Source organism: Solanum stenotomum, chromosome 4 (assembly GCF_019186545.1).
Source record: "Solanum stenotomum isolate F172 chromosome 4, ASM1918654v1, whole genome shotgun sequence".
NCBI lineage: Eukaryota > Viridiplantae > Streptophyta > Magnoliopsida > Solanales > Solanaceae > Solanum > Solanum stenotomum.
This window is the reverse complement of record NC_064285.1, coordinates 65,323,239-65,345,042: the sequence shown is the minus strand read 5'-3', so window position 1 is coordinate 65,345,042 and position 21,804 is coordinate 65,323,239. Positions and strand designations below refer to the sequence as shown.

At 31.7% G+C, this 21,804-nt stretch overlaps 4 protein-coding genes across 7 annotated transcripts; 2 read left to right on the top strand and 2 right to left on the bottom strand.

Moving 5' to 3' along the window:
- The first annotated feature begins 207 nt into the window (after nucleotides 1-207).
- LOC125862959 (uncharacterized) lies at nucleotides 208-3,940 on the top strand. Its single transcript, XM_049543088.1, has 4 exons — nucleotides 208-316; nucleotides 1,484-1,745; nucleotides 1,844-1,893; nucleotides 3,653-3,940. Exons 1-4 carry the CDS (start codon nucleotides 262-264, stop codon nucleotides 3,865-3,867), a joined length of 582 nt encoding a protein of 193 aa, XP_049399045.1. The 5' UTR covers nucleotides 208-261; the 3' UTR covers nucleotides 3,868-3,940.
- Nucleotides 3,941-5,736: 1,796 nt separating this feature from the next.
- LOC125862955 (nucleosome assembly protein 1;2) lies at nucleotides 5,737-10,988 on the top strand. Of its 4 annotated transcripts, XM_049543083.1 has the most exons (13): nucleotides 5,737-5,956; nucleotides 6,963-7,006; nucleotides 7,096-7,191; nucleotides 8,686-8,778; nucleotides 8,870-8,960; nucleotides 9,215-9,276; nucleotides 9,381-9,565; nucleotides 9,655-9,832; nucleotides 9,957-10,000; nucleotides 10,203-10,319; nucleotides 10,365-10,407; nucleotides 10,497-10,517; nucleotides 10,618-10,988. In XM_049543083.1, the coding sequence occupies exons 1-13, from the start codon at nucleotides 5,911-5,913 to the stop codon at nucleotides 10,684-10,686; spliced, it is 1,089 nt and encodes a 362-aa protein (XP_049399040.1). In that variant the 5' UTR covers nucleotides 5,737-5,910; the 3' UTR covers nucleotides 10,687-10,988. The 4 variants fall into 4 exon arrangements, with proteins under 4 accessions (XP_049399040.1, XP_049399041.1, XP_049399038.1 ...); XM_049543084.1 differs by lacking the exon at nucleotides 10,497-10,517; XM_049543081.1 differs by having other exon boundaries at nucleotides 10,203-10,407.
- Nucleotides 10,989-12,295: 1,307 nt separating this feature from the next.
- On the bottom strand, nucleotides 12,296-14,400 carry LOC125862958 (putative transcription factor bHLH041). The gene is made up of 3 exons (XM_049543087.1): nucleotides 13,891-14,400; nucleotides 12,949-13,308; nucleotides 12,296-12,370 (listed from the first exon to the last, which is right to left on the bottom strand). The coding sequence occupies exons 1-3, from the start codon at nucleotides 14,398-14,400 to the stop codon at nucleotides 12,305-12,307; spliced, it is 936 nt and encodes a 311-aa protein (XP_049399044.1). The 3' UTR covers nucleotides 12,296-12,304.
- A 3,028-nt stretch (nucleotides 14,401-17,428) lies between these two features.
- On the bottom strand, nucleotides 17,429-20,827 carry LOC125862964 (cytokinin dehydrogenase 3). Its single transcript, XM_049543095.1, has 5 exons — nucleotides 20,263-20,827; nucleotides 19,778-19,905; nucleotides 19,024-19,287; nucleotides 18,410-18,678; nucleotides 17,429-17,724 (listed from the first exon to the last, which is right to left on the bottom strand). Exons 1-5 carry the CDS (start codon nucleotides 20,825-20,827, stop codon nucleotides 17,433-17,435), a joined length of 1,518 nt encoding a protein of 505 aa, XP_049399052.1. The 3' UTR covers nucleotides 17,429-17,432.
- Between the last annotated feature and the right edge of the window lie 977 nt (nucleotides 20,828-21,804).

Genomic DNA, 21,804 nt, shown 5'->3' with positions numbered 1-21,804 from the left:
TTTCTGATAGATCCTCTGCTCAAAAAGAAAATGATCTAACAGACAAAGTTTATCAAAATTTTAGACAAAAATATATTAGTAATTTTAACATAATTAAAGGACCAAAATTGCTCAAAACATTTATAAGGGACTATTTTTAACCTAAAACATAAGAGACCATTTTTGTCTTTTTATTTTTGGTAATAAAAATATTCTATAGTTGATCAACGAGTAGTCTCCAATTTTTCCACCAGTTCCAGAAAAAAAAAATTCTCAAAAATAATGTCCGAAGAAAAATTAAAATCAAAATCAAAACCAAATTCGATTTCATCATCAGGTAAAACATTTAATAATTCCAATTTTGATTTTTTTATTAGAGAACAACTTATTAGAGTTTGATTTCAGTTAATTTTAGGAGTCCCAGTTGAGTATTTTTTTTTTTTAATGATTGTGATGTTTTGAGTCAGTTTGCGTGTACCTCGATTATACTTTAATTATAATCCTTTTATTATTTCAGGCGATTAATTATTTTTTGTATCTTCAGTGATTTGGAGTTGTATTAATTAGGTTAAGTTCAGCTAAAAGTTTGAGTCTTTTTAGTTTTTGTTTACTAATCTTTTGTGTTTAATCCCTGAGACTAAGTTAATTCGTATTTGAATCAGTTTAGGATTGAATATTTTGCAATAATGAACACATTTTTAGCTCTTGTTTAGCTGTAGATTTTGAAGCTGAAACTTGAAAATTCGAGTTTTTGAAGCTGTGATTTTTGGAACTTGAAGTTGTGTTTGGATAGGCATTTTATTTGAAGTTTTGTGATTGGAAGTAAAATTTCTCCCAAAAACTTGTCTGAGGCGGTTTTTGGATAAAATTTCAAAATGTGATCAAATTTCATGGCCAGACAGATATTTAAAGATAAATTTTCAAAATCTGATCTAAAATCTACTAAGCTAAACTCTAGCTTAGTGTATTTATCTTTAAGGGCATTATGGTTTTCAACCATTTTTAACCGAAAAGAATGCCTCTTGCAGAAATGCAGGATAAGACGACATACAATAGACTCTTGTGGTTAGGGCCTTCCCCGGTAGCAGGAGTGTAGTTTAGTGCACTGGGCTGCCCTTTCCCTTTAATAGGAAAGAAACATGCTAGTACAAACCATATCAATTGCTTGTTATGAGTTTCAACATTTCTAGCCAAAAGAGGCGTATTCAGGACTTTAAGTAGGCGTTTAGACATGATTTGAGTGATGTTGGGTTCATAATATCCAACACAGGGATTTATAAATCGAATCGTTCTATCCACTGTCATAACTTTTTGGGTTGAATGCTTAGATTTTTTCACTATCCAAATGAATCCCATCTTGACCACTTGACTGATTGTCTTGAGATTTTGCGCTAAATGCTCAAATTCTTTCACAATTTGATTCATTTGGCAGTTTGGTATAGGTGGTTGGGGTCTAAGATTGACGTTGGATAATCGACTGATTATGATACTCTAAAATTGGCAGATAAAGATGTAAAAGCACCTAATGTGTTTGAGAGAGTTAAAGAAGAGTTTGAGGCAGTGTTGCATGGTGGAAGACACTCACATCACCATCACAAGGAAACTCACGGGTTGCGTAAGGATATTGATGAGAACACACCAATTACTGATGTGAAAGCACCCAATGTGTTTGAGAGAGCCAAGGAGGAAATCGAGGCTCTTGTTCAGGCAATTCATCCGAAAAAAGAAGATAATAGTCATTCTTCACCTTCAGATGGCAACAACAGGTTTCAAGAACAGTTTTTTTAATAAATGATAGAGAACAAGTGTTTCTGAGGATGTTATTATGCAGTTAAATTTGCATTACTTTGTTGATGATCTGCAGGACTAATGGTATAACGGCTGAGTTGAAACATAATCCAGATTTTCTTTCAGGTTTGAACTCTATGATTTATCTTTAACGAATTGTTCTAACTTCCAAGGTTCGTGATTATAATCATTTAACAAGTGATCAATAAACAGTGTCATGCGACTCTGCCACGTTAGACAGTTAAGTTGTGACTTGTGTGTGTTTTTGTACCTTGCTTTTACAGCCTTTCTTCAAAATGATTATACTTTTCCTATTACTCCATTTTAGTGAATTAGATGAAAACTGAAAAGTTTGCAAATTTTCTTTCGTTTCTATTTATGTCGGAAAAATAACAAGTCAAGCACATCAGTAGGAGTATTTGTACGTCTATGTACATCCCATGAAAATGGGGACATAGCATAGCAGACTGGCCAGGAACACTAGCACCATCGACATGGAGAGATAAGTTCTGCAAAAGTCAAATTTCCATTTAGGCATCATCTGCCTTGGTGGAAAATGTTCTGTAGAATAGTTTGTCTAACTTCTGGTGTTCGTTGACCTTATGTTATAGAAACGAGGGAGAACGATCTACTGTTGAGCAGAGAAATAGCTTAATTTCGAAACAACTTCATATTAAGAGTACAGTTATCCTTGAATTCCGAACTATAAGTGCTGACCCTCCAATGTAGAACTTTCCTTTGAATTTTTTTATATAACCGTGGTGATCGGGCCAGCTTGCACTCACCTCGGCTAATTACACGGTGAGGTTATGCAATCTTTAGTTAGTTTTGTTGGATAAAGTTTCGAAGTCCAAATAGAGTGACTCTACCCTCTTGTGTCCTTAGACATTATCTGCTCAACCCGTTCTCGGTGAGAGCCTTTAAACTGATAACATTTGATGTCTCAGAAGTATTCAATTAGTGGTATATGATTTGAATCTGAATCAAATGCTTATCTAAACTATGTACAATCTGATCGAAAGTTTGTGACTTTTCTGATCTAGACCATAAAATTCATCGAAGATTAAGTTTTGGCTTTAATCTGAAGGCGTAAATAAGTCATCTTGTGGGAAAAAGTTATAATGGTGGTTATGAACACGGGGACACAATTATGTAGGTGAATGTCCATAGTCAAAGGAAACACTACACCGATTATTTATTCTCCGTGGTTGAGCGATGGGATTGGTGAAGAAGGTCTCCGTTCCTTATAGCCTAGTTGATATCCATAGCTAACGTGTCTCTGTACCAACAGCTTTCCCTTTGTATATGGCTAAGTGATTGCATAACCTTATCATCATAACTAGCAACAGAGCAAAAGGTAACCTGATGCCTGGGGCTTGATACAAACAAGGAGTATCGGGAATTTGTAGTTAAGGACGAGACAAAAACCAGACTTGCTTCCCCTTTCGACTAGAACATCTTCTAATGACAACCACTTTTTGGGCATAAAATAGCTCACATATAGCCATATGGAGCCTTTAGATTTTGCTTCCGAGAAACAATTTCAAGAATTGAAAGAACTTTACCTTGACGTAACTGGTAAAGTTGTTGTCACAAGTTCGAGGTGTGAAATAGTCTCTTATAGAAATGCAATGTAATGTTGCATACAATAGACCCTTATGGTCTGACTCTTCCCCGGACCCTGCACATAGCGGGAGCTTAGTGTACCAGGCTGCTCCTTTTAAGTATCTGATAATAACTATAGTTATCGAACCAGGCCCAGAACTCTTGTTTTCTTTATTCTCTATGCATGCTCTACACAATGTTCATCTTTCACATCACACTTTCCGCTAGAAGTTCAAGTACATATTCATCGTCTGATCATACTATGCTTCTGTTTACGCAGAGAACAAAGCAAAGGTGCCTACTAATCAGAACGAGAAGGTTGAGGAATCAACAGGAACACAAAAATCTCCTCATCGTCATCACAAAGAAACTCACGGAAGGAGTGATGACATTGATGATAAAACACCATTAAGTGACGTTAAAGGTCCAAATATATTCGAACGAGCCAAGGAAGAAATCGAGGCACTATTTCACTCAATTCATCCAAAGAAATGATACTAGCAGTGTTGTTCAAAGAAGGAAAATGGATTGACTAACAAGAGAGATTGGTTTTCAGAGAGTTTTAATTGTTTTTTTTTTATGACCGAGAAATCCGTCTGTGACCCGCCCTTTGGACCAATCACAACTTTCTAAACTCGGGGGATAATGGGTCCGCTCCTCTACCCTTCTCAGGCTTCGCTTTGCATGGTGTGAGGCTTGAACCAGAGAGTTTTAATTGTTTTTATTACTCTTTCATTCACAGTGAGTTTACTTCTGTTGTATATAAATTTGTGTTGAGCTATCCCAATTTTTCCTGGTTTTAAAAATCTTTTTCCGAATTTTTCCCACCTCTTTCCATATTTGCGGTTAGAAAAATTAGTCTATCGAAAATAACCTCCCTACCTGATCTATAGAGGTAGGGGTAAGGTCTGCATAAATCTTCGCAGAAAGTTGAGTATTCTTTTCATTATTTGAGTTGTGTTTTTGATGATGATGATGATATATATATAAACGATTCGTTTATCGAAAACAACGTCTCTGCCTATAAGGTAAGGTCTGCATAAACCGTTGCAGTATGAAAGATAAGTGTTCTTTTCATTTTGGAGAGAGCCCAATAGGCTACATTTGCAAGAAACTAGGTACTTAATTAGTGAAAAGTGAGTTTATTATAGATTGACAAATTCCTAAGAAAAAAAAAGAATCTGATATGATAATTAATTAAAAACTAAAGTACTCCTTTTTATATTTATTTGGCTTGATTCGGGGAGTACGAGTCAAACTAATAATAATTGGTACTTGGTACAAATTGGGACTTAAATCTTCAACCTTTATGAAAATAAAATTTACATAGTTGACATTATATGATTAATACTATAAATCACTATAATTAATAATTTAAATATCTAGAAAGAAAAACTATCATGAAACTTGATTAATATTCAAGTACTTATTTTGTAAAATAATTCGATTCTAAAGTTTGAATATTCATTTCCTTTCAACTTGAATATTTATATTCATTTTGAACTCAGTTAATGAAGTTTTCATAAAAATAAAAGTGTAAGTAAATCTAACAAAGATGCTTTAAACATATATCTTCCCATCTAGTTACGTATGACAAAATACTTACTTTAAATTAATTAATTTAGCGGGAATTTGATCATAATTTTTTTTTTACTTTGAAAAACATATTTAACCATAAATTTTCAGGATTTGAAAAATAACAAAAGTGTATTTTTCACTTGTTTCACTTTAAATTACTCATAAAAATTCAAAAACAACCCTAATTTATATTGATGATCAAACACAATTCCATTTTTCATGTTGAAAATAAAAGCTAGTCCCTCTGTCCCAATTTATGTGGCACTTTCCGTTTTCTAAGAGTCAAACATTTTAAGTTAAACTGAAAATTTGTGCGTGGAATCTTCAATTTTTTCGAAATAAAATTTATATATTTGTAAACTACGTAAAAAATACTATAAGTCACAATAATTGACAACTCAAAAAAATCAAAAGATACATAAAAGTTTGCTGTCAAAGTTAGACTTGTTTGAATCTTGAAATTCAAAAAGTGCCACCTAAATTGAGATGGAGGAAATATTTTTTTTTCAAATTTTACTATGAAACATGATCAAACACCAACTTAATTTTTTACACGCATTTCAAAAAGGACAAATTACTTAATTACACTCCTTTACTTACCTTAATATCCATTTATCTTTACTTATTTCAAAAATTTCAAAAATCCCTTATTTACCTGTGTATTCCGCATGTATCCCGTGCACAACGCTATGTATCCCGCTATGTGGAATGTATCAAACGCTATGTACCCCGGCCCACTTACAACCTGCATAAGTTAACTTTGAATCCAAACACGGTCTTGCTGACAGTCAGATACAGCTGCTGCTAGGTTTTCTCTTTTTTTAGAGAGAGAAAGTGAAAAGGGGGGAATTTTGAGAGCTTAAATACACCCAATCTCTCTCTCTCTCTTCCCTTATTGTTCATCCTCTGTTTTAGGTTTTTTTTTAGGGCATTTTCATCCTCCAATTTTCTCTTGGTATAATGAGCAACCCTAAAGATAACTTCAATGTTGCCGATCTCAGCACTGGTAAACTCCTATCCAGTAGATTTTGCTGCTTTTGATTTCTTCAGTTTTATGTGTTTTTGCAATTTTAATTTTCTGGGTTTCTCTAAAAGTTGAGATTTTTGATGGGTTTTTACTGTTATATATGTATATCTGCAAGTAAAAATTTCTGGGTTTGTGTTAAAAAAGTGAACTTTTGATGTGGGTAAGAGTTAAACCCTACCCACCAACCACTTTATTAGTTACTTTTATGTGTGTTTTATTATTGAAAAGTTGGGTGTTTCCTTAAAAGATGTATCTTTTGGTAGTTAGTAAACAAGCATCTTAGAGAATGTTTCGTAGCTAGTTAGGAAGTAAGTTATTCATGTCCAAAATTAATACTCCTATGAAGTTTTGGCTTGGAATTTAGAAATCTATGTAACTAATATATGTTTATGTTAGAAGGGAATTGGTGTATTATTGTATATGGGGTAGAAGATGGAGTTATTAGTATCTGCATAATTGTAACTAGCTACCAAATGACCTCTAATGCACAAGGTGTTGAACTGTATCTAAAAAGACTAATTCTTTTAGTTACTTCTGTGTTATCTTGTGAAGTTTGGTTCCTTAAAAGCAGAAACTTTTGATGGGGTTTTAGTCTTTTTAGTTGTTTGATCTTTTGTTGGTTTCTTTTTTTGGTGTTATTCGTTTGAGTTTTTATTAGATACTGTTATTATTACTCTCATACTAGCTTATTCTTTGATTTTAGTTTCACTGTTGTTTCTTAGTTTTCTTTGCTTCAATTATCATATTACTTGTTGTCTGCTTTGGTACTCTCCTCCATTGTATGTTTTAGTATTTGCTTTTACATACTTGATTGTCGATATGTGTTACTTGAGCCAAGGGTGTAGTGGAAACAATCTCTCTACCTTCACAAGGTAGGGGTAAAGCTGTGTACAAGCAACCCTTTCCTAACCTCACTTGTGGGGATTACACTTGTATGTTGATGTTGTATTCATTAGAGTTTTTCTAATTGAATTTAATTTTGTAGCTCTGAATGCTGGGGATAGAGCAGACCTTGTTAATGTTCTCAAAGTGAGTTTGTTTCCTTCCTTCCTTCCTTATTACATGTTTGTGTGGTTGTTTTGTTTCATTTAAGTAGTGATTTTGTTGATGTTTTGCAGAACAAACTTCAAGACCTTACTGGGAAGCACACAAACTTGCTTGAAAATCTCTCACCCAATGTCAGAAAGCGTGTTGAAGTTCTGAGAGAGATTCAGGCATGTTTAGCCTATACACTACTGTTACTTGAATATGTATCATTGGTGTCTTTTGGCTGATTTATTTGCTATATCTTATTTGCTATGTTGTTTTACTTCTGCCTTGTCTTTTTCAAACTGCCTTGCTATGTGTTATTTGAGCCGAGGGTCTTTTGAAAACAATCTCTCTATCTCCACTAGGTAGGTGTAAGGTCCACGTAAGCTCTACCTGTGAGAATACACTGCATATGTTATTGTTGTTGTCTTTTGGCTAATCATCTCTAATATTTGTATGCCATGTAATTGGATTATGGTTTAGTTTTTGTTTTGTACACTTACATTATGTTCTTGTAGGATACAAATTAACTTCAAAGATTCCCTAAGTCTATAGAATCCTTTGTTTGTCTTAGAAGTTACAAATGGAGTATTTGAATGAAATGAACCCAAATTGAATAGATATAGATGATTTATATTCTCACTTCAACTGGCTTTGGATATGAGGCATTTCTTACATTTGTTGTTTCTAAGTTCTCTTTTACTATTAACTTTGGATTCATGATTCATCTACATCCAAACAACTTGTAAAAATGATTGCGACATTTGGGAAGTTGGTGAGAGTATTTTAGTTGCTTGGTGGCATCTGATTAGAAATAATTCAAGGATACAGTGAACACAGAAATGATAGTATGAACTCGTGATGGCCCTTGTTCAAGAACCTTTTTTTACGGGAGAGATGTTAGTAAGAATTTTACCATATACTGTTTGACATTCAGGGGTTGTGTATGTAGCTCATGAAACAGGCTGACTATTTCTTTTATTTGAATTAGCACCAATAAAATAGTACCAAGTCAAACTACCTTTCTATTAAGCTGATAGAACATGAAAGATCTTGGATTTTCTCATGATTTCTGTTCTTCGATCTTTCATTTTTTTCTTGTTCTGTTATATTAACATATTCCTTTGTTCTTTGAGTTGTGGAGTGAAACATAAATTTCGCTTCTTAACGTGACGGGGAGATATTATTTTGCCATCTTAAGGGGTCGTTTGGTATGCGGGATTAGGTGGGATATCCCAGGATTAAGCTTGTGATAGATTTATCCCATGTGAAATTTATACTTGTCAACCAAACATTGATAACACAGTATAAATTTTATCCCAAATTTAATCTTGGATATCCCACCATATATCGTCTAAGTTGGGATTAATAAATTTGTCCAAGGATTATAATCCTGTGATAATTTAGTCCCCGAACCAAACAACCCGTAAGTATCTTCCAGATTCGTAGTATATATTGATGGGTAGTCACATCATTTGTGAGTTATTTAGGAAATTATCTCCTTGATTTGCAAAATACTATGTGCATTAGTTGCCACACTTGTTAAACTTCTTTTGAGTTAATTTTATATATCTGGGTAGTTGCCTGTCTTTCTATCTCAGGTTTCTTGCTGTTTGATCTGATTGTTTAGCCTTGCAACCTTGGATGTTGAATTCTATTTCTCTTTTATCTTAATTCAGTCTCAGCATGATGATTTGGAGGCAAAATTTTTTGAAGAGAGAGCTGCACTTGAAGCCAAATACCAAAAGTTGTATCAGCCTCTATATACTAAGGTCTGTGATGCCGCTTCATTTGCCTTTATACCTTGCATCCATTGATTATATTATCTCAGAAGTAATGTTAGCAAAATCTGAATATCTGCAGAGATTTGATATTGTGAACGGAGTTGTTGAAGTTGATGGCGCAGTGACAGAGGCAGCAGCAGTGGACCAGGAAGAGGATAAAGATGCAGAGGGTTTGTTAAATACTCACCTTTGTCCTAATTTATATGGCCTTCTTTCCTGTTTAGTCTGTCCAAAGAAGAATGTCATCTTTCCATAATTAGAGAAAAATTAACTTTGAAATTCCCCTTTTATTCTTGATGAAATGATTTGTAGCCACACAAATATCTACAATTTGTTTCGAACCATAAGTTTCAAAAGGGAGTGTCAAGTTAGGGTTTATGATTTCTTATTTGTGATCAGTATTCTTGACATTGGCTGTTGATAGGGAAAGGAGTCCCAGATTTCTGGTTGACTGCAATGAAGAATAATGAAGTGCTAGCTGAGGAGGTTAGTTGTTAATCATCACATGCTCTATGTTAGTTTAATTTTCTTGTATCCTGCAAGTTCCTGCTAGTGCACTACCGTAATCTGATCCAATTCTGTATGTACAGATTACAGAGCGAGATGAAGGCGCACTCAAATTTCTCAAGGATATAAAGTGGACAAGGATTGATAATCCTAAGGGATTTAAGCTTGAATTTTTCTTTGATGCCAATCCGTACTTCAAGAATACTGTGCTGACTAAAACATATAACATGATTGATGAAGATGAACCAATTCTAGAGAAGGCCATAGGGTATGTGACATATTAATATGCTGCCAAGTTTTTTGATTTAATATATTAGTCTGTTTTCTCCTTGACTTCTCATTGCTGACAATCTGTAGGACCGAGATAGAATGGTATCCAGGAAAATGTTTGACACAAAAGATTCTAAAGAAGAAGCCAAAGAAGGGCTCAAAGAATGCCAAGCCTATTATGAAAACAGAACAATGCGAAAGTTTCTTCAACTTCTTTAGTCCACCTCAAGTTCCAGAGGACGATGTGGATATCGATGAAGATGGTGTAAGTATTTCATTTTCTTCTGTGTTAATTTTCTCAAGGTTATTGACGATGATGCTGTCACTGTTTTATTTTCTTTTGAGGAGGTTCAATTTGAATTGACATTTTCTCTCTACTTCTTGGACAGGCTGAAGAACTTCAAGGTTTGATGGAACAAGACTATGATATTGGGTAAGTTGACATGAAAATATCAATTGGTATGACCATGATAATACCATTTAATGTGAATATTGTACCATTCAGAATATAAATTACTCAGGATGATTATACTAAAAAAATTACTGAAGTAAGATGATGCTGATGATATCTGTACTTGCTCAATTTCAAACTTCCCATTTAGTTGCTGAGATTCATATCCTGATTGTCTATGCAGATCAACTATCCGAGATAAGATTATTCCTCATGCGGTTTCTTGGTTCACTGGGGAAGCTGCTGAAGATGATTTTGCTGACTTGGAAGATGAGGAAGATGAGGATGATGAGGATGATGAAGATGATGACGAAGTGGATGATGAAGAGGACGATGAGGATGATGAGGAAGATGATGAGGATGAAGATGATAGCAGTACCAAGAAAAAGGTACTTACTTCCTTGCTTAGTGTCTAAATACTTATTTGGTGATGGTCATGAATGCTATGTTTTCCCCCTTGTTTCAAATGTCACTACAGTCATCATCTGCTGCTCGCAAGGTATGAATCACGGTACTCATGTTTCTTCAATGGAAGTTCTTTCATATGCTTTCTCTTTCGTAATAATAGACATACTGATTTGCTTATATTCATGTCACAGAGGATTGGTAGGGCACATGCAGCAGTTGGTCCGGCTGGTGAGAGGCCACCGGAGTGCAAGCAACAGTAGTCATTCGTTGGAGCTGGCTTCATGATATTTATCTTGAAAATATGGATGACAGAGAAGAGATCCTACAATTTTGTTTGCCTGTTGTTCGTCGAGTATGCTAGAACAGTCTTTTTAGTCATTTTGCATTATATATGTTTTCTGGTTTACATTCTTTGCCTTTTTCAGTTTGCCCTTTTATATTCCTGGTGTAGTAGTAGTAGTAGATAGGATTTGGATGTGTGATGAGACTTGCTGTATTCTTATTGAATTGGTTGGAGATTCACAAATCTCAAGTATAGCTTTAGTTACAAGATGTTTATGCCTTTATTTTATCCTTCCTTGGGTCCCAAAGTATACTTTTGTTCTAGACTACTATCCTATGCTTCTTGAGCCATATCGGAAACAACTTCTCTACCTTGGTAAGGTATGAGTAAGGTTGACTGTAAACACTATCCGTTTTAGATCTCGTTCCCAGTTGTGAGATTACATTGGGTATGCGGAGTTTGTCCTATGCTTCGTAAGTTGTATTGAAAATGACTTCTTTACATAAGGTAGGTATGGAGTAAGGTTGACTTTACACACTATCCTTTTCAGATCTCGATCCCATTTGTGAGATTCAATGGGGTATGTGGAGTTTGTCCTATGCTTCTTGAGTCGTATTGAAAACAACTTCTTTACCTTCGTAAGTTATGAGTAAGGTTGACTCTACACACTATCCTTCTCAGATTCCGATCCCACGAGATTACATTGGGTATGTTGAGTTTTACTTTTCTTGTGATTTTCTCCTTTGTTGCTGTTATTTCTTATTTCTCGAGGCTTTTTGTCCTCGGAATGATCCACCTAGTCACTATGATTAATAAAATTATATCGTGTACATAAGTTCAAATATTATATATTTTGTCTAATTTTCAATACTACACTTTCTTTTTTGGTTAGTTTCATAATGAATGACATATTCTTTTATTTGGCAATTTGGGGTCAAACAGAGTCCGCTAATTGTATATTGAAAAATTTAAAAATTGAGATAATCTTGAATTTTTGTTTCGTGATGTGTACGAGACATTCTTATATTAGGTTTTGGTGAGCTAATCCTACAAGGTTTTTTTACTTGTGTACCTAACAATGGTTAATAAATTATAGATATTTTGACCTAAAATTATTAGTTAATTATAATTAATATGATTTGATGTTAACAATAAACTAAACATGGAAAATCTAAGTTAAGGTAGATTAGGTGGTTTAAGATTTTAAAAGAATAAAGATCAAAAGTATAATAAATTAATTAGATCTTGACTTTAGGCTATGCAATATATTGAATGAGTTATTTTGATCCACACGTTTGCAATTTTTTAGTCAAGATTGGCAACACATGAATATTTTTTCATTTCACCATATATGAACTTTCTATTGTACAATCATTTTTTCCTTTTCGGGATTTCAACTAAACACATCGCTTTCAGTTCGAATTATATATTCATTATGAACTAACTGACAATAAATCCTTGAATTATATATTCGTTATGAACTCAGTGACGATAAATCCTAAACTCGTCTCTGGTTAGTGAACAATGGTTATGATTTTTTATTTTTTTAATGAAAATAACCAATAAATTATGTCATGTCCCCAACAACCAATAAATTATTTCATGTCCCCAACAACCTTTTTTGTTGCTTCCAGGAAAGTAGACTCATCCCATTCATCTCCCTATAGCAAAAGAGAAAGCCACAAAAATAAATAAATAAAATAAATAAAACCAAAAATAATGAAAAAATTGAGAAAAACTTGATATGAAGTGAAAAAAGAAAGTTCCTACTGGCTACTTTGTGAAGATTAAGTTTAAATTTTGTGCAGTGATAATATAAAAAATATTAATACAATTAAAGAATATAATTTATAAGGTAACTACATATAATTAATCTCTACTATAAGTAAAAATTGGTAATTAACTTAATAAAAATGGTACTCTAATTTGACTGAGGAGATTTAAGTTTTGTGCACCAACAATGCTAATACTATAACATAAATCATATTTTTTCGAAATTTAGAAAGTTGTGAATACACTTAGTAATTAAAATGAATTTTAGTTTAGTAAATCTACTTAAATCAACTATAGTTAGAGAAGAAGAAAAAAAGAGTTGTGGTGTGGTAAGTTAATCAAAGGTCTCGATTTTGAGTCATGTGTATAAAGTCATCTTTAATTAGTCCAAGTGAGATTTTTTGGCGCAAATTCGAATTTAATCACCAATACAGATATCAGACACCGAGTGGGAAAGAGAAATTACCTCGATTCTCAGTCTTAAGGTTATTTGAGTAAGTGGACATGATTGAACCATTGTTGTGTTTGCATCAATAGCCATTAAGTTTACATAACTAGCCATTTTCAAGAATTCCATTAAACAAATAACCAAATTCAATGTGTTGCATTTTCCCTTGGCTATAACTTGCAAATCCACAATTCTTTCTTCTATATTTGTTATGTAAACATCTACTCTTCCACTTCCATTTTGTTGAAATTGAGAAACTTCTTTCTTACTCAAAAGTGTTGCTTCTAAAATTTCGTTCCTTTTACGTAGTTTCTCCACTTGATCTTTCAATGAACTTAAGTACTCTGTTGTACTAGCAAGAACTGATGCTTTGTCCTTCTGAAATGTTCGAAGATATAATTAAGTAAATAAACATGCATTCTCGGTAATAACTTAAGCTTTTAGACTAGTTACATACAATTCAATATAATATTAGGGCAGACAAAGGTCATAAGTTCAATTCTTAGAATTTTCACGTGCTTGTTTTTTTTTTCAAGAATCATGTTCGCATGTGAGTGGTGTGTTAAAGATATGGCTAAAGTAAATAAACACGTGTTCTTTCTAATTAATAACTAAACCTTTTTAGATGAAATGACCAGTAACATATTTAATATGGTATTAGAACATATAAAGGCCATGAGTTCAATTTTCATACTTTTCATGTGCTAGGCTTTTTTAAGATTCAAGTTCGCACGTAATAAAATGTATTGAAAATACAATTAAATTAAAAAAACATAAGCTTTTAGATGACAACATTCATTTCTCGATGGATATTCATAACTGAGTCTACTAAAAAACAGACTATCCTTGTGGTGGTTGTTAGTGGACATGACTTCCAATGTGACACACTCCCTTCTAGTTATTCTTCTTTCAGGGAGACAGAGTCGTCCCTTTTACTGATCGAAACTAAAAAAAACATACCTTAATTTCAGGAGGGAGCAAAGATCTTAGATGTTGAAAGTTCTCGTTAAGCTTTTCGCGCCTTCTTCTCTCTGAGATCATGTGATGAACTTGTGTACTCATCGTGCGATTCACTTGAATACCTTCTTGCCTATTCATCGTATACAAGTTCTTGAAAAATGTAATGGACCTTTTCAACATGTTTTGTCTACATGAACTTGTTGCACCTATTGATGCATAATTGTTTGACCTAAACCTTGTAAATGCAGTTGTATTTCGTGTTACTAATCGATGATCTCGTGTCAAATTCTCTTGAATTTGTCCACGAGATGATGAAGAAGGCGAGGACGATGATATGACAGCAAGATATGCTTGTTTTATCACATCGTCCTCGCCTTCTATTTTTGGGAATTGTGTTAATGTTTGATTTTCTTGTGTAACATAACATGTTTTTGCAACATTGTGAAAAAGTGATGAATATTCACTTGATGATGATGAAGAAGATGAGTGCAAATTTTGATCAATTGACATTGTTTGTTTTGTGAAATCTTTAGGAAAAAAGTTGTTCATATTTGTTTTTCAAGTTAATTGTTAAGTTACAAGTGGGAAATTATATATTAGGAGCTTTAGAAATACTAAATAATTGATTCTATGAGTTGACTAATAAAGTAGACTCGGTAGTTAGAAATTAGAACTCACTATCGATTTCATTTTAGATAACAATGTTTGACTGGAAACGAGATTTTAGATAGAAAATGAGACGTTTTTTTTGACGTATACAGAAACTTAGAAAGTATAAGATAGAAAAACGAGATTTTTTTTATGTATACAGAAACTTAGAAAGTACACTTTAGAAGGGAAGCCTTGGGATCACTGATAAAATTATTGTCATATGACTAGGAGGTCGTAGATTCTTTAAAAAATTGTTTTTTTTTGGGAACGTACTAAAAAAATGTCATTCAAATTTTACTGACAATTGTCTATGGTCAATTGGTCATACTTGAGGGCTAGTAGATATTCCAATTTCAAATTCCATAAAAATAGCTGTCTGAATCAATTTCAAAATCAAGAGCTTAAGTTTCATTTTCATGCATTGAGTTTTACTTGTCAAATTTTGACTTGACATACCTGTTAAGAAAACAATAATTGATATAATGAGTTTATCATTTTATTCCTATTAATTGATTGAGTTTTAAACATATTTACTCACTGCATTTTTTAAAAACATTAACTCAATGTTAATAAAATTGAGGATATAATAAAATGACAAGTAAAAAGAGAAATCAAATTAAAAAATATTTGATAAGTAAATAGAGACGGTGGAGTATTGAATGGTGGAAAAAAATGAAATATATAGAAATACAAACATAAATCCCAGTTTCCTGTAATGGAAAACAAGAAGTTAGCCTGGACATCTATTAATTAAAAAAAATGTGATTTTTTAAATCATTTTTTTAACTTCAAATTATTAACAATGTAGAAGATATTTTTCGCTATCAGATCATCCAAAAGATAACTATAAAGTAGGAATAGTAACTTGGAAAATGTTGTTAGGTGGTTTCCTTTTGTATTGGATGTAGAAAATCGATGACAGGAGTGATTGCAATTGAGTGATAAATTGATTCGATGAATTTATACATGTTTTGAATTTATATAAATTTCATTTGAAAAAAATTTAAGACTTCATGCACAAATTTTCGGTCTAACTTAAACTGTTTGACTCTCAAAAAATGAAAAATGTCACATAAATTTAAAACTGAGGGAGTAGTATAATATTAAGCTCAAAAAGTGTTATGAAAAGGAAAGAAAAAAGATCCTACCAAAAGAAGAGAGTAATATAAGATAATTGAGAGGCAAAGGAACTTGAATATCATCGGATGAATGTCAGATTTTATTATCCTTAATTAAAAGTTTTGAAGTTGAATTTTAAGAAAAACAAACCTTTTGTAAGGAGCATTTTACTTTTTAATAAGCTTTATACGATACAAATATAAATTAATCGATCAGTAAATATTGGAAATAAAGGATTTTTTCCAAAGAAAAAGAGTAACACTCTTAATCCACTTTTTTGCCTTTTAAAGGGTGGTGGTCAAAGTCCACAAATGTAACAGTATGAAATTCTCTAGTCAAGTGAGAATATAAGAGTTTTTATTTAAATTTTATTTTATGTACTTTTATATTTTTTTACTAATAATAGTCTTCTTATGACCTTGGAGTTTCTCATTTTTCTTCTTTTATTTTCCAAAATTGTGTGATCCTAAAGAAAAAGACTGTGAATTTTGACCAATTAAATCCTATGACTTTCTTTCTTTTCCCAATGGGCCTTTATGAACATAGAAATTGTTGTTCATATTATAAGTACACTCTGATCCACTCATTTGCATATGGATAATAATTCTTCTAGAATTTTGAAGTGATTTTCTTTAAGAAAGTCGGACAAGAATCTCATGATATTGTGAAAGGAGCAGAATCAACCTTTTAATGAGTTAAAAAACGATGGCTTTTTTATTATTGACGAATGATCTTTTTCATGAGTTATGACGTTTTACTCTTTTTCGAAGAAAGGATTTTACATTCACTATCTTCTATTTATCATAATACATAGTTAAGAATTGTATCACATATATACACACCACATATCTATCATTTACTACTATATATAAGAGGCTACACAAGCAACTCTTCGTCGACATGGTTGCTTGCCGACCAAGGGGCAATTTGGGTATATTCAATTTTTTTTTTACTTTCTTGTAGCAAATGTTATTATAGAAAATTGTCATATTTATATACAAAATTACAAATCAGTATCTTATGTGACACTTATGTGTATATTTTATGTATTTTGAGCATCTAATTGGGCCAAAAATTAGCAAGTGACAATCAGCCCATATCAGAGGGGCCTCGGCCCAGTAACATAATTATTTGGTAAAAGAATGGAATAAACATATTTTTTTAATAAAGATAATCTCACTCAGTAAAAATAAATATTTATTAAATGTTATTAATCCATAAAATATTGTAATTTATAGTGTTTTTTTATAAAGAAAATATAATGAAGATTGTAAAAATATTTGTTGATAATATGGAAGAACACACTAAAGAAATGGAATTCAATTTCTTCTCCCAAGTGATTTGAGTCATGTGGCTCACAAAAATATTTAAGACTTTTATATTATTTATATCTTCTTTTTTTTGTGTGTATGCGTGCATAAAAGATTAATATATTCTATCAATAAGGATTGTGATAGGATGAATAAAGTCCTTCAATATCATTAACTAAAAATCTTGAGTTCAAATTTAAGTACGAAAACAATCCTGCTAAGAAGCTTTTATTTTCCTTAAATGGACCTTACATGACTCGAATCTGAATTAGCAAGAACTTCAATACAAATGATAAATAGTAATAAAAAACTAGAAAGCATTACATGGTTTATTGTCCATATATAACAGAATAATATACATATCAACTAAAACAATAAAAAACTTTACTATTTTGAATTATTATATATATATATATATATATATATATATATATGCTATACCACTTATTGGTGAAAAACCTACTAATTAAAAATATTTTGTCCAGGTGATAGAATTTTTTTTGGATCAAATTGAGTTTTTCTTTGTTGAAATATATGCCATTTTTTGCCAAAATGTTTGATCCAATCTTCTTTTGTATTATAATGTGGAAGATATTGCTTTATATTGAGGCCAACTTTGTCACAATAATTCAAGATTTCTTTATTTTTATCATCTAAAATCTTGCATTCATTAATTCCACTAGATGAATGTAAAAATCCCACAATATAAAATATTTCCTCATGTGGTATTATTGCTGACATTCTATCATCCCACCTGCATTTTAAGTTATATACAAATTAGATTATTGAATTCTGTCGAACTCAGAAGCTAAATTCTAACTCCACTCCTTGAAAATACATTAACATGGTACAATAGGTAAATACGACATTATTATATAAGAGCTATAACTTATATGCATCAACAACGTAAATAAATTTTTATATTATCATCATGTCATTCAAAAGATAACTATTGATAATTCTTCATAAAAAATGAAATACGTAATCTTAAAGATAATAATATAAAAAATATGATTTGGTAGTATAGTTTTTTTTTTATAATACTATTATGTGTATATAAATTAAACTAAATATGTATATTACTTATTATCTCTAAACAGTATTGGAAGGGGAGCTTTAGAATAACATATGGTAAGTGACTTATAGATCATGAGTTTGAGCCGTGAAAGTTAACTATCATTAGTGCTTGTATTATAATAAGTTGTCTGCATTATGCTTCAAGACCAATAAGCTACGATCGACTACGAAACGAATTGGATAGGATTCAACTCTTGAAAGTTAAGTATTAGAATAGACTGTCCACCTCACATCACTCCTTGAAGTGTGACTCTTCTCTATGTTCTATGTAAACACAAAATGATTTATATATCAGACTATCTTATCTTTTTATATATATATATATTAAAAGAGGGGGGTTGGTGGGGGGGGGGTGGGTGTACCTTTTCCTGCTTGTTGGGTAGACAAGGATGGGTCCTGTTTGTTTGTTTTGTCTGAGAATGATGTCTTCAAAAACTGCAGCATTAAATTGCATGATGTTGGACTTAGGTACAAACAAATTGAGCCATGGATGTGGAACATCCCACATTCCTTTTAATTCTAACTCTATTTGCCCTTTTCTTACTCTATTCAAAAATTCAACAAAAGTGACATCTTTCTTGAACATAAATCCACCCAAATAGTTCAATCCTTGTACTAACTTCTTCAATTCCTATAATATACAAAGTTTAAATATTAGGACAAAACGTATCGTCAAAAAATTATAATGTATATATAAGGTCAACTGATCTTTATGTTATTTTACGTATATACATATATGGTATATGATGAATTTTCTTAGTAAAATAACATGCTATATTGATAGTGTCAAAATCAACGTAACATTACTACACTATACTCCCTTTGTCCTAAGTGATATGATGCGCTTTGAAGAAATAAATAAAAAATTTTGAACTTGTAATCTGAAATAAGATTATAGTAAAATTATGTTTTTCTAGCAGATTAAAAGAAAAGTGTATCACGTAAATCAAGGACAGAAATATGCATTGATACATACCTCATCAATAGTATTAGCAGTGTGATCATCATAATACTTCACCATTTCCAAGCAATACATAATTTTATTTTGGGATAATAATGAAACAATTTTGGCTTGATTGGAAGGTGAAAAAAATGAAGATCTCCAATTATTTAGAGAGCTTTGTTCCATCATTAGAGAGCCTTCAACATAATCCAATCCATTATGATGAATTGAAATAAGATATTCTTGGTCTTTTGTGAATTTTGAGAAATCATCATACAACATTCTCACCCATTTCACCTATAATAAAAATAAAAACAAAATCATTATACATTTAGATACACACTATTAAATTAAAAATAAAAATTAGTATGGATAAATTTTGTAGCTAAACAAAATGTTCCGTCGCTAGTAGGGTAATTAGGGCTATACATTTTACATGTCAATGGAATCTTTATGCTCAAAATTGATATATTCAAGTACGAATCATTTGTTTCGTACCATCTAAGGGGAGGAAATTGTCATTTTAACTCTTCTCGGGGGATTTCATCCACAAACGCAAAGTTTATGATTGATTGATATTATTTATCACCATTTAGATATTATATTTATTTTTCTGATTAATAGCAATGGATTATCAAATAATTTTGTTAGCTACAAGCTTTTTAACGACGAAGTTCAAAGCTCATTTCATTTTCCTTAATGTGTATTGATGATTTAACTAATTAGATCGTTTTATGTTCAGTCAAATATCACTACATAAAATAAAATTGATAGAATATATACTTACTCTTGTTGGTGCTTTATCTAAGACAATTTTTGCCCTAATTATTATTCCAAACTGTCCCAAACCTCCTAAAACTCCAAAAAATAATTCTGAATTTTTATCTTTGGAGCAAGTCACTAATTCCCCTTTACCTGAAACCAAACATCAAACAAACAACAAAAAATAAAATATTAAATAAACAATCATTTAATTATATTATTATCACATAAAAATATTATTCCTCAAATTAATTGTATGATTGGGGAACTTAATATATAAACTAGTGTATAGTTTATGCATACACTAGCAAAATAAGTATAGTTTTTCTTTTCTGACATATATATTTTAGTATAAGGTGACATATAATATGAAATATCAATAATGTTGGGAAAAAAAGAATATTTCTTAAAATAACGTATTTATGTACGTAATTACTTGTATAGTGAGAATACCACTAAGTTGTAAGTTATCATATTAGAAATATAATGTACGCGCTTCATAAATTTTACCTGTAATAACGTCCATCTCATGAACATTACTTATTTGAGGACCATATCGAAAAATTTGGCCACTAATTCCAGCATTAGAGAGAGTACCACCAACGGTGAGGTACAAATAATCTGTCCACGAGACAGGTGCTAGGCCATACTCTAGGGTGCTACAAAGAACATCGATCCATAATTGTTCACCTCCAACATCCGCGTAAAACCCTAAATCCGAATCCCAAGAAACCCTAACACCACAATTCTCATTATTATTATTTAAAGAATTCATTTCCACAATTACCCCATTTTGTGCCATGGCTTGTCCCCTAATGGAGTGGCCATGACCTTTGGCTGCTACTTGAAAAGGGACAGAAAGGTCATAAGAAAATTGAATGAGGTCAATTATGTCATTAGCACAAGAAGGATAAAGAACAGCAGCTGGTAATATTTTTTGAACAATTTTTCCAAAATCTTTGGAAGATTCTTTAATGTCATCTGAATTTGTACTAAGTTTAGATGAAATATTAAGGGAAAATAATTCTGGAGGAATTGAAGGATTCCATGGTTTTAATTTTCCTAAATTGGACATTTTTTAATATGTATGGGGAAAGAAGAAATAAGAATTTGAAGGAAAGAAGTATGAAAAGTAGTAGGGATGAATATAATTTGGTGAAGGAAAGAGAGAGTGATATGAAGGTATATATAGAGGGGGAAAAAGAGTTCTGGATTCAGTTGAACCTGTTGAATTAATATTGTATTTGCCCTTAATCTTATCAAATCACGTCAACGTAACATATGTTTTTGGGTGTTAAATTTTTTTTGAACTTGTTGTATGTATAATGCATTTATCCCTTGATGTTATCTAATCACGTCATCATATATTTATTTATCCTTGTATAAAACCTTTTGAATTCATTTGAATTTGATTAATGTATATTACATTTTCCCTTAGCATTATATATGTAATAGAGTTTGTGATTCAATTGAATCTATTGAATGTATATTGTATTTACTCTTGCCTTATCTAACACCGTTAATATATGTATTTAAACTTTGTGTAAAAGTGTTTTGAATTAAGTTAAACTTGTTGAATATATATTGCATTTGCCCTTATATATATTGTGATTCAATTGAACCTATTGAATGTATATTGCATTAACCCTTGGCCTTATCTAACAACATCAACATATATATATATATATTTAAACTTTGTGTAAAAATGTTTTGGATTCAATTAAACATGTTGAATATATATTGCATTTGCCCTTGGCCTTATCCGACCACATCATCATATACATTTATACTTTGTGTAAAATGATTTTGAATTCGGTTGAACCAATTTAATGTAATCACGTCAATATATATATGTCTGTACTACGTATGAAAGATTTCTGAGTTCAGTTGAATCTGTTGAATGTATATTATACTGTACTTCTCCTTGGCCATATCTTACTACGACATCATATATATATACACACACATATATACACTTTGTGTAAAAGAGTTCTGAATTCAGTTGAACCTGCTATATATATATTTCATTTGCCCTTGGCCTTATCCAACAAC

Excerpts from the sequence above, each read along its gene's own strand:
- LOC125862958 (XM_049543087.1), bottom strand. The coding sequence starts at position 14,400 with ATGTCAATTGATCAAAATTTGCACTCATCTTCTTCATCATCATCAAGT. Across the intron at positions 13,309-13,890 it reads TGCTCCCTCCTGAAATTAAG|AAGGACAAAGCATCAGTTCT; the intron begins GTATGTTTTTTT and ends CGAACATTTCAG. Across the intron at positions 12,371-12,948 it reads CCTTAAGACTGAGAATCGAG|GGAGATGAATGGGATGAGTC; the intron begins GTAATTTCTCTT and ends CTTTTGCTATAG.
- LOC125862959 (XM_049543088.1), top strand. The coding sequence starts at position 262 with ATGTCCGAAGAAAAATTAAAATCAAAATCAAAACCAAATTCGATTTCA. Across the intron at positions 1,746-1,843 it reads CCTTCAGATGGCAACAACAG|GACTAATGGTATAACGGCTG; the intron begins GTTTCAAGAACA and ends GATGATCTGCAG. Across the intron at positions 1,894-3,652 it reads TAATCCAGATTTTCTTTCAG|AGAACAAAGCAAAGGTGCCT; the intron begins GTTTGAACTCTA and ends CTGTTTACGCAG.
- LOC125862964 (XM_049543095.1), bottom strand. The coding sequence starts at position 20,827 with ATGTCCAATTTAGGAAAATTAAAACCATGGAATCCTTCAATTCCTCCA. Across the intron at positions 19,288-19,777 it reads TAGATAAAGCACCAACAAGA|GTGAAATGGGTGAGAATGTT; the intron begins GTAAGTATATAT and ends TTTTTATTATAG. Across the intron at positions 17,725-18,409 it reads TACCCAACAAGCAGGAAAAG|GTGGGATGATAGAATGTCAG; the intron begins GTACACCCACCC and ends CTTAAAATGCAG.
- LOC125862955 (XM_049543081.1), top strand. The coding sequence starts at position 5,911 with ATGAGCAACCCTAAAGATAACTTCAATGTTGCCGATCTCAGCACTG. Across the intron at positions 5,957-6,962 it reads TGTTGCCGATCTCAGCACTG|CTCTGAATGCTGGGGATAGA; the intron begins GTAAACTCCTAT and ends TTAATTTTGTAG. Across the intron at positions 7,007-7,095 it reads ACCTTGTTAATGTTCTCAAA|AACAAACTTCAAGACCTTAC; the intron begins GTGAGTTTGTTT and ends GATGTTTTGCAG.